The sequence below is a fragment of the Etheostoma spectabile genome, chromosome 19, assembly GCF_008692095.1.
Source record: "Etheostoma spectabile isolate EspeVRDwgs_2016 chromosome 19, UIUC_Espe_1.0, whole genome shotgun sequence".
Taxonomy (NCBI): Eukaryota; Metazoa; Chordata; class Actinopteri; order Perciformes; family Percidae; genus Etheostoma; species Etheostoma spectabile.
The window spans coordinates 3,196,218-3,208,492 of NC_045751.1; the positions used below are offsets into that span (position 1 = coordinate 3,196,218).

Below are 12,275 nucleotides of genomic sequence, written 5' to 3' on the forward strand. Positions count from 1 at the left end.
GTTTGTTTTATGTCACATGTTTTCTATGGGCCATGCATTATAATGGAGTACATTTTCATAAAGTCTCTTTGTGTTGCATACTTATTAATGTAGCCTAAGTTCTGCAAACATTTGTTACATGTTACATTGTGGCATTATTATGCAACCCTAAATTCCTTTGTAAATTTCTTTGAAACAAACACACATTACCAATGAGGATAGTGCTGTCTGATTTAAATATGAACACCTGAAGGATGTAAATGAGCAGTGGTTGGCGGGTTTGAAGTATTTTGGAGTAATGAATCGGATGCACAGTATTTGATGAAATCGTGAGGCAGATGGAAACTGGGAGATGGCAAGACCGTGTGAAATACAGGAAGAGCACTTGTGATTGACTGTCACTAGTAATCCGAGCAAGCTTTGAAGTGTAAAATGATGATACAGTTTGAATGCATTTGCACTTCTATCAACAGCTTCAGATGTCACAGGCACGGCACATCAAGGTTCATTCAAAATACAGACGGTTGTGCAGCTATAAGATTAACAGAATGTGGTAGCTTCAGACTGCCAGTCTTTGTTGGTGTGGCTAGAGGACGATTTGTTAGAATGTGGGGACTTAAAGCTACAGTCACCAAGTAAGGGCATGGAGTATTAAGTATGGTAGGTCGGAAATGCAGTAAATTGTAAAAGCAATCTTTACCACGTTTTAAAACTATTCCAAATGTCTCTAGTACAAACTAAGTAGGATACCACAACATAGCTAAACCTTTATGGGCCAAAGTAGCGGATTATATGTAATATGTAGCCTTTTCCTTGGTAAATAATGACAGACACACGGCAACCCAGCCCAGTAGGTGGCGATAACAAAGAAAATGGCTGTTTTTTCACCGACACTTAAAGAAGAAGTCCGACCATTGCCAGAGTCCAACAACAACAAAAATGAAGAAGAAGCATGTCGTCGCCTGCTCATGACATGTTTTCCCCGCGACATTCAACTTAAGCAATTGAGCACTCGACGGGCTCTAGTTATATAGCTATCTTTCTGTAGAAGGGCCGTGTATTTACCTCGAAAATGCTCAAAAAGAAATCAAGTAGCACTGAAAAGAAACGAAAACACTCGCAGTCTGAAGAAAGACACGAAAACAATAAACGCAGAAGTGGCGAATCCTTCTTGGAGGTAAGATATTCAAGCTAGCTAGTGTTATGCTAGCTAGCAACTAGTGTTGTGCTAGCTAGCTACTCTCGTGTTTCGTTTAAGACTAGCTAGATATTAAACGATACAGTAACGTTATCTGCGCTGCTGTTGTATTATCGTTGTCCGTAGACCCATGGGAGACAGAATTCAGGAGTTTAACTTAGTTACCCGACGTTGTTTCCCCAAAACAATCATGGTTGAATCTTATAATTAACTTTAGGCAAGCTGTGGTCGTTCATATGTTTGACTAAATCACGTAACATGTTTAACTTCAACAAAATGCCTAAATATTTTAGCTGTGTTTTTCATTTACTATTCATGTAGCTACGTACTACTACACACGCTTAAACTGTAATGTGTTTTTTTTTATGTAATAGCAATTTTATTTGTTTAGTTTTTAGACCAATTTATTCCCAAAGCTAACATGGATTTTCCTTATCGTGTAGTTGGTTCTGATAATACTGTCAGTGCAGAAAACATGACATTAATACGTAGTATTGTTAAACTTTTGGCTTTGGCAGCCTGTTGTCAAAGACATCTTGGATAGGCTATTCCAAACATGGAGCAGAGCAATTAATGAGACTTTGATACAGTTTTCCCCGTTAGAAACAAAAGTGTAAAAAAACAAACAAAACACCACTGTCGAAGTCGATGTCTTTAATGTCCCCAAGAGGCAATTTGGTTCAAAACATGTAGCCAATTCCTAAACATTAGCACAAAAAAAGCACAAAACATAAAATAGTAAATAGATAAACATATGTACACTACACTTAAAAAGATGACAAATATATGCTGTGAAATGGGCAAGGATGGCAGATGACCTATAGTTTACTGAGAAACCCAACAGCTGATGGTACAAATGATCTCAGGTGTCTGTTAGACCTGGCGTGTATTCGGAAGGTATACCTTCTTCCTGATGGTAGGAGGTTGAACTCTTGAGTGTACTGGGTGAGTGGTGTTCGCCAAAATGGCCATTGCCCTCTGTGTGGATCTGGCCTCATACACAGACCTAATGCTGTTGAGGTCACTGCCAATTATTTACAGACATTTGTTTTCAATTTTCCCCAGTCTGTTATTCTCAAATGACCAAATCAGCAGCTCATGTGTGGAATCCAATACAATTCAACAGCATCATAAACTACAGCCTCCTCATGAACTTACAGTGGGAACAGTATATTTCTGAAGTTATATCCACAAAAACTAAATAAGTCAATGAAAGGATTGGGATTGATCAGAAGGGTGTTGTGTTACTTCATTATCATTATTTTAGGTAGATTTACCTAGCTAATACAGTAAACTAAGTGTAGGTTGCAGCTGTGTGACCTGCACAGGTTTTAATTTTTATATATATATATATATATAGGTTTACTCCGACCTGCAGCCCTTTGCTGCATGTCATTCCCCCCTCTCTCCCCTGTCATGTCTTCAATTGTCCTGTCAAATAAAGGCCTAAAATGCCCCAAAAATTAACTTTAAAAATAGTCTTTAATACTGAATATAAACTAAGTGTTCAAAACCTTTTATTCCTTAATTTTAGTTACTTTTTCAAGACCTCCAGACACTGTGTCTCAGTAACATGTTGGTTTCTTATAGCAGGGCTCTAAGGACGAACTGGCTGATGCAGAGCTGGACAGGATTGGCAGTGACATTGAGGAGGGCGGACTAAACCTCACCCTGCCGTTCCAGCCCATCACAGCTTATGTCACCAACAAGCGGGAGATGCTGGAGCAGTGTCTCCATGTGCTGGGGGAGAAGAAGCTACGGAAAATGCTGCCTGATGAACTCAAGGTGAATGTGTGATTATGTATTTGTTGTATTGTAATTGTAAACTCACGATCGTTGTATGCCTGGAATAAGACAGGCTTTTTTTTACATTCAGTAAATCATTGCAGTGTTCGAAAGTTTGAAACCCATGTTGTTCATGATTTAAATTATGTAACGACGACGATTGATCGGAGGGCATTTGTGGATAAAAGGACACGCATTAGCCTCATTTCTCGTCAGATGCTATGTAGCGCTGGACTTCCTTAAATGTTGTCTTAAAGATAGCTGTCCACCACAAACCTAAATAAATCTCTTTTGCCATCACGCTGTATTGTTACTGAGAAAAGTTTGTGGTTTTAAGGACCACATTTTGCGCTTTGGCAAGTGTTGTCTTCCAACATATGTAGCAATGTTTTGAACTGTTGGCTACATTCCAACAGTGCCAGCTTTGGCTGACAAAGCATCAACACCTTGAGAAATAGTGATCATTTCATAAAAAAGGTTTGTTCCATCTTTTTGTAGGCATACAGTATACTGTGTTATGTTGCATATACTTGTTATATTTTATTTTATTGTAACCGATTTGAAAGTCACCTTAGCCACATTTTGTTTTTCCAAATCACTTTAAGTTAGAGAATTGCTACTTTTAGTTATTTAATATACTGTGTGTTTAGTTGCTAGTAAGATTTCTATCTATAGCTACAAATTAGCTATGGAGCTGTATAGTAAAATGGAACAGTGAGGTTTAAACACACCTGTGTTTGTGCCAACTCTAGAAAGCGTATGAAATGTTTGATTAGAAATTGCTAACCTATATCTAATACATATGAAGAAGTATTGCCATAGGCTTCTGCTGTTTGCTTGGAGGGCGATTAAAGCAACCCGTCGTCAAAGATCCTATTAAACACATGATCGTTTACAGGACTGTAGTTTGGAGGAAATCCAAAAGATGTGCTGGGAGCAACTGGAGCCAATCTCAGAGAACAATCTCTTACAGATCTTAGCAGGTAAGGCTGAAGGCCTGTTTGGCGTTTTTTCCACAACTACAAACTTTCTGGAACAAAACCGTTTCAAAGCAATCTAGTATTGCAAACATTAACTTAAAGCTGTATATTTATATTTCTAGGGGAGGAGCTGACATCTGGAAATGGTGATGAAAACACAGAAGATGCCTTGGAAAGCCAGTGAGGGAACAGTTTGATAACTCATACAGGGCACCTTCTTACTCATTCAGAATGAAAGTAGAGTATGTTCTCATACTTTTATGTTTATTACATTCTTCTTCCCCATCAAGGCAAGACAATAATGTGGACTCTACATCTTGCCTCAAAGAAACTGCAAAAACTGAGGACCCTAAGCAAGGTAATTAATATGTAATGTGCTGAACATGTCCCAGGCACTCAATCAAAGGCAGAAAAAGCTATAAAAAGGACAATTTTACATTTAAAATCTTGGTTTAATTTCATTTTTGTTTTTACAGAGGGTGGTGGTTCAGGTGAGGAGAGTGACGTCCTAAGCATAAACGCAGACACGTACGATAGTGACATAGAAGGACCCAAAGAGGAGCAGACTGTTAAAGCTGTGGACAGGGCATTGAGAGTAGTGGACAGCAGCAGGGAGAGCGCTGACCCACTTGTAAACCCTGACCCAGCAAACCCTGAACCTTCCACAGGCCTTCAACAAACCGAAGCAAAAAAAGACATCCAAAGCGACATCGACAAAAGTGTCAGTGAGATATTAGCACTTTCATCCTCTTCAAACGAAGAGGAAGCTAAAGAACAGAGCGTACCGCCGCAGTCCACAGATGTTAGTTTACCTGTGCAGGGCGCTCCTGTTTCAAGTCGTGCACCTACAGCAGGTCAGCCGTCAATTCAGCAACTGGAGCTTCTGGAGTTGGAAATGAGGGCGAGGGCCATCAAGGCCCTGATGAAAGCAAGTGATGGGAAAAAAATGTCTGTAACCAAAAATGTGTAGCCTGTTGTATTTGTTGGTTAGGGCATCTTTTTAACCCCTGCTTTATTGTTCTGAGTGTACAATTCAAACCGTGTTTGGATATTACTCCATATTGGAATGATATTACAGACTATTTAAGGCAAAATTAAACACATCTGGGCCTGTCCTACACTGAATGAATGTCTTATGATTAACATAATGATATTTCCAAATGTATTTTTCGCTTCGGTCACTAGATGGCAGTGTTAACCTGCCGCTGTTCATTCATAGCAATTTCCTAATATGTGCAAAGGAGAGCAAGAGATCTGCTCACATTACAGCCAGAATGGTACAGGCAGCATGGAAGGCAAGTTTTCTTAGTAATGTTGTACACTTGGGGTACAACATTTTACAATACTAGAGGATGTGAGACTATCAGGAAGATCCTTTTGTACGTGGCCTGAGCTTTGCCAGCCAACGTAGGTTGCAGCAGTGTTGTGCTGTCATTTGCAGTAGACAAAAATGCGGTGTTTATTCACTGAACACGTGTTTGATGTGTCAGGCTGGAGTATGAATAGTAATACCATGCACTGCCATCCCTTCCACCTCTTTTCTGTCTTCTAAATGTTAAGGCTGGTTTCTAACAACAGGTTTGGCAACCAAAAATAGTTCCCATGGCATTACAGACAACATCCAGAGAACCCAAAAGTGAAATACATCAGAAATAGTTCAAATGAAGTAAAAGAACCATTTTTATCCACTTTTATCCACCACAGTAACTTTTAAAAGGCAAGTGGTAATTAATAGTCTTCTCGCCTGGTATAATACCGTTTTTTGCTGTAATTCATTCAGAGACAGCGTTGTTCCTGTATCAATGTATGGGTGCAATTACATGCAGATGCAGAGCAAAACAGCTCTCTGCCCCAAAGGAGACAATGAAATGTCTGATAAAAAGTCGGTTGCCTCTTGGGTATCTGCATTTGAAAGGGTTATTTCATGGGAGGAATGGGGGTTAAATGCCTCTTTCTATATGCTTGTATGTGCAGGTTGCTTTGTACTTGTTAATGATGTGAAGAGGAAAAGGTCCACTTTAGTAAAAAGGGATGAAATGATTTTAAAGTGATTGTAGTGGCTATGATTGGTGAGTAATTATCTGTCATTTTAGTACTGTTAGAATGTCAATTATATTTTGGTATGAGCAGATAAATTGCTTTTTAAGCAGATCTCTGAATGAGTAGGCAAAAAAATGGATTGATGGACATGATACCGTTTTATTTTTTAAAGATTATTGGCATTTTAGGCCTTTATTTGACATGGCAGCTGAAGAAATGAAAGGGGACAGAGAGGGGAGAATGACATGCAGCAAAGGGCCGTCGGTCGGAGTCAACCAACTGAGCTATCTGTGCGCCCTATTTTGAGTTAGATTTTTATTCTTATTTGAAATTAACCTTATGATCCATGGTAAAATATTGAGGTATGATGCTTCCAAGAATGGTGCTGTGGTAAGTGTCAAAAGCAAGGTATGATAAAAAGTTTGTGCGCTCACCGTTCATTGGTTTAATAGCCGCACCTGTCATTTTCTCAAGTGCTGTGACTAAGCCTCTGGTTAGTGATGCTTGTTACATGAAAACCCTAAAAGGGTTTATCTTCTCAACTTTATGCGGAACCTTTTTTTTTCCCGATGCAACAATCCCTTAAAACTTTTTCTGCTCGGGAAGAAACAACAATCATAATCCCTCTGTTTTTTAAGAGGTACAAGTGCTAGATACCATGTGCTCGTTAGATGTAGAAATGGAAATGTTTGGTGCACGAGTCTCAATATGTCTATCTCCTCTCTCTGAAAGACATCAAGTTCAATTGCTGTACTGCAAAGTTTTCTAGATGAACCTCCTAAAATGTATAGTGGAATGACTTGTGTGCAGAGCCCTGTTTGAATGCCAGGAGAGGTTGTGCATTTATTGTACTACAAGAGTTTTCTACATTTGGATAGTTTGAAGATATTTGTTGCAAAGCCTCTATGGACAAAACCTGTAGAGGAGTAACATTGGAATGTGCTCCAATCCAGACTTGCTACAAATTCGGGATGCACTTTTCAGATACTAATAACTGATTTTGGGCCGATGCTGGCTTGGGTATCACGAAAATCGGGACAATGTTCAGTTAAATTGTTTACATTTTGACCAGTGTACTGCTGCATTTAAAAGGTTGGCTTACACTTTAATTATAATTCCTGTTCATTTTAAAGATTTCTTACCAAGTTGCTGGTTCACAATGTATTATTATGACAGTTTAGTACACTTATATCTATGTAGTTTGTTACATTTTGTTTTTTAGTTAGGAAAGCAATATTGAAGTCAAATCTGATATTGCTTTACACATAAAATAATGATCTGTCTCTTCCACACAGTGAGGCATGCAGCTCATTAATTAATCACTGGTAGTTGATCAGTACTCCGTATCGGTTGGTACCCAAAGCCCAGGGAGCTATCGGGACTGAAAGTCGTATCGCTGCATCCCTACTACAAATACCAAAATGTGTTCCGAAATCCAAAGCACATTAAGGGAAGCCTGTATGTAGGGTGCTTGATGTGCTAACGTGTTCAACGTTGACATGCACTAACTTTTAAAATGACATGCTAACTGTAGCAACTCCAGCCCCACTGATGCACATGTGCAACTGTACAGATGAGTAAAGCACATCTGGATGCTGAGGAATGTCCGCTGAGGCTGTTGGATGTCTCTACTTACGTTATCAGACTCAGCTCTACATTACCTGAGGCTGTTGGTCACTGTTGAATTACAACTTGGCACCACACATCTTTCTGATTATTATTTAACAATTTACCTTTCTTGTGTGCAGTGAATATTACAGCCTTGAGCCCATGTAGGAAAGCTTCACTCTCTCTGCTGTTGCTATGGCAAAAATGGACCTACCACGTTGTTTTGGTGCTCATTTCTGCTGTTTGGATACTTATAAAATATTTTTGGTTGGTTTTGGAGCATGTTATTATTTTTGTGCTTTTAGTCTGGGATGTGTTTTAGTGCTGTATTTTTAGATTCGGGTTGCATTTCTCTTAATCGTTGTTCTAGTAGCTACAGGGACTTGTAAAAGTAGCACTAGAAGCACATGTTTGAGGTAAAAAAAAAAAAACTGTCACTCCTATGTAAAACTAGATGTTACCAAGGTAGCACAGATAAACTGTAGGGACAAAAATGGTATTGAAAAATGTAATTGTCATTTGTTATTCATTGTAAATACACAGTCTGTTTGCATAAATAAAGTAATTTTCTTTAAATTTCCTCAGTAGAATCTCTGTTCTTTATGCTGCAAGAAATGAAATCGAACTAAAGGCTCATGCTGACAGGGAATAAATAGGTTAGCACCTCTGTATGACTAAATTAATTGATTTCCCCAAGCAATGACTCATCAGACACACTTCATTTACTTCAAGTTTTAGACAGCCTTTTTCTCAAGCTAAATATGATATGTTAAATGTAAGATGTAGTTTGTTTTGTTTAAATATCCAATTCTGTATTCGTGCTAATTGCTGTTGCGTTGGCGATAATCACGATAGTCATCTTATGGAGACTCTTACTCTTGAGATATTTTTGACAAGATATGGTATGCAATTTGAAGTGGGAATAAGGATCCTTCTGTTCCCTGTTGAATCCTGTCATTGAATGGAACAGAATCACAATTGTGGTAGTTTCATCTCAGATGTGCTGTACATCTGTTCACTAGTCACTTCATTTGCGCGCATCAATTCTTTCATAAAAAAAAGACTCACAGGCTTTAAGTTGGGCAGAGCCCCTTTTTTGAAAAGATGTGAAGTGGGTGATTGTAAGATGGTGCTTTTTGAAAGGGAAGAGCTCCCTTGTTTTTAGTCACACTCCAAAATCCCGGAAAGATGTGAACATTTGATATTCCACTCCTGTGTAGTATCTGCATTTTGAGAAAAAAAATCTTCCCCTCCACTGACTCCTCTGACATCTGACTTTCAGATTCCATGCATGCTCTCTCCGCATTGCTCAACTTCAGGGTCTGCATTTAAAATATGCATTAATACCATCAAACAAGCATTGAAATTCTGTCGGGTAAACCAGCAAGCCAATAAAGCAAAATGCTTTTGAAGGATATCGGAAACATCAGGCGGGATGGATGACCTCGCACAATCAAATCAGCATAATCAAATGAAATCTCCCAATATTACATCAAAGCCAACTCCCACCGCTACAGCAACAGCAACACAATCAACAAGGATCAACAAGTTCAATCCTAAAGGTATCACTGCATACTCACCGAAATATTGTAGTTAATGGCATCAAGTGAAAATATATTTTACATCTAATGGAGTAGGCTCCGTGAAAATCTGTGGTATTTAAATGTTGTGACCGTGTAATCTATCTTCAATCCGACTGATTCCCAGTGAAATGAGTATGCAGACTGCAACACTAATCGACAATATAGTGGTATGCTATGATTTAGCACTCCTTTTGAGAATTGAGGGCGATAGCATCCAAAGTCATTATTTGAGCATCAGATTGTTTCTTTACACATCAATAACACAAAACACACTGAAGCTCATTTGGGTATAATAACTCACGCTTTCATGGAAAGCAGAAGACAATCTTTTAAAACATTCTGTCACCACACCCAATAGAAATAAATCTTAAAGGACTGAAGTAATGCAGCCATTTAACTTTGATGAACAAGAACATTACCAATAGAGTTTATATTTTACCATGTGGTCGTGGTTGTGTAGTAATTGGGAATTATTTAAAAAAAAAAAAAACTCCCTTTCAGTGCTTGTGCAATACATTTGAGGGATCTGGGGAGCCTACCAACCTACACAATGTAAAATAAGACAACCCAGTCGTTTCTTTTTTTTTTTTTTTTTTTTATATGCTGCCTAAATAAGAAAACATGGGATTCAAAAAGCCATTCAGATTTGCATCCCCTTCCTCTGTCACATGCAGGCTCAATACAATATACCTGCTCTCCATCTGAGGATCTCCACCCATGGCTCGAGAACTACCTTTGCAAAAGTGCGCTATGTTTTTCCTGCAAGCCAGTCAGAGTAGACTCGGCTATTTTGAGAGGGGAGGGCTTAACCCTTGTGTTGTCTTCCCGTCAACAATGGTCATTTTTTTTCAACATTATCGTTTTTTTCCAACATTTGTGACACTTTTTCAATGTTGTGGGTTATTTGATATTTTTAATGTTGTTGTATTCAGCGCTTATTTCGGTGGCCCATTTTTTTGTGACAAAAAAGAAAGAAAATGAACTGAAAACAGGTCAATCTGACCCAAGGACAACATAAGGGTTAAAGAGACAGGTGCTAAAACGAAGCGTTTCAGACAAAGGTTGAATAAAGGTATATTCAGGCAGTGTGAGAAAAATATTTTTTGAAAATTAAAACATGCAAACGTGTTCTAGTAGAAACCCAAAATACATATGAACCTAAAAATGACCATGCCATGTCTCCTTTAATTTATTAAGTAAAGCCTCATTTTTGTCTTTCAGTCCATAGTTTATTAAATTTCACATTCACAGTGTGTATCACATTGTACCGATACTGTTATTACAGTAATTTAAATTTAGCTAGTATCCCATGCAAGGCAAAAAACAAAATCTTAACATAGAACAACACAAACATGTCAACAACTTGTCAACAATATTACATCTTTTGTGTGTTAGCCAAGGTTGTCCTGATCTCTTGTAAATATAATTATTGAATTTGTCAAAATACTGTACTGTAAGAACAATGAATCCTAACATACAGTATACTGTACATGATGAAATATCCTCAGTATACGGTCGTGGAACACACACAGATCCTAACTTAATGTGGCACTGAATAAACATTTCAAAGACCTAGACGTGAAGAATAAAGTCTAAAACCATCCTATAGCCAGTTTCTTTGAACTATTCACATTTTATGTGAAGCTAAGCTTTAAAAAGCTGCATGGATATAGTCCCAGCTGTCCTATGAACAGCAATGGACCCCCAAAGTGTCCCCCAGACAGATGATGGATCACAGCACACAGCCATGGTAACTCACACTTTTATGATGCTTGGTTCAGACTACACCATGTGTGCATCAGTCGGAAGACATTGAACTGTCAAATTCTGGTGGGGTGCCATTTATTTATTTTTATTTTAAAGATTTATTTCACAGAAGCTCAGAAGGACTCAGCCAAGTAAATTACTTTTGTCAAAGTTGTGATTAAACTGTCAAATTGCTTCCCACCACCAGCTGGCAAGCAATTGTATTACATAAGTAATTGTCAAAAGGATTGTCAAGAGAGGAGTATATTGCTCCATGAGTTTCTGTCTTTCCATCAGGGTTTTACGTTCCTTGCTTTAGTTTAATGGCTTTGTTGTGTGTCTTAACTACATTGCAGCATGTAGCTCTCTGGGTTAAAGTCATACTGTAGATGCACAAGTAAAAATGTATTTGTATTGTCATTTTGTGTCTGACACAGTTTTGAACACAGGTTTTACATGTCTCTTTTGTTTTTTGTTTCAGTGACACCACTCTTACTCTTTCTTTTTATAGTTTATAATAACAAATGGGGCATATGTCATTTGTCCCTTTTGATAGCTGATAACCTTTCTGATTAGAACTCAACAACCTTTAGATTCCTATATGTTCAAAAGTTATGGAAGATAAGTCTAGACATGTGAAATGACGCATGCAAAGACATGCGTTACTGTTACACAATATAGGCATGAGTCATACCACCAATAATCTGTGCAACACAAAAGCTTACCCCCACACCACCACTTCCATCCCCAACATCCATACTCTCCTCTTCTTCATCACAGCGTATAAATGCAGAGCTATTTCAGTTGCACTTCTTGACAGCTAATTAAGCAGCCAGTGTCTGCTCCCCCAAAGTGATTTCTTATCCCTTGCTATGATTGTGAGGGGTTATACAGAAACAATACTTTTAAAACTTGAATGGCATTTTCACGCACAGTATATACAATGTGATGAATTGGTTTTACTGGTGAAAGTGACAAGATATGTCAAAAGTGTATCGTCCATAAAGTTCTTTTTCCCTCATCTCAGACTTATATTCCATTCACGGTACCAAGCTAACTTAGATGTTTAATTTGTGGATGGCTTCGTTTGTCACATCATAAATAAAATATACACATTTTCTATATCATTGAATAATTACTCACATATTGTGGTAATAGCGTGCTAGTTCCTGTGTAATAATTGTGATTAAAGTTGCTGTGCTGTTGGTGGATAACGACCCTTAATTAATGAGCCTCCTCAAGTTTTGCCTTTTGAAAGCGAGGTCATCATACCTGTAATGTTTAAGTGAGCGCAGATTAAATGAGGGATTTGGGAACAGATGTTAAAATGTCATTTCTGATATGTTCCTCAGCAGG

The 12,275-nt window shown here is 38.2% G+C and overlaps 1 protein-coding gene across 2 annotated transcripts; it reads left to right on the plus strand.

The window, feature by feature from the left end:
* The first annotated feature begins 886 nt into the window (after positions 1-886).
* Positions 887-5,529, plus strand: caap1 (caspase activity and apoptosis inhibitor 1). Of its 2 annotated transcripts, none has more exons than XM_032544630.1 (6): positions 887-1,156; positions 2,768-2,962; positions 3,861-3,945; positions 4,065-4,122; positions 4,233-4,300; positions 4,419-5,529. In XM_032544630.1, exons 1-6 carry the CDS (start codon positions 1,052-1,054, stop codon positions 4,910-4,912), a joined length of 1,005 nt encoding a protein of 334 aa, XP_032400521.1. In that variant the 5' UTR covers positions 887-1,051; the 3' UTR covers positions 4,913-5,529. The 2 variants fall into 2 exon arrangements, with proteins under 2 accessions (XP_032400521.1, XP_032400522.1); XM_032544631.1 differs by having other exon boundaries at positions 890-1,156; positions 2,771-2,962.
* Positions 5,530-12,275: the final 6,746 nt, after the last annotated feature.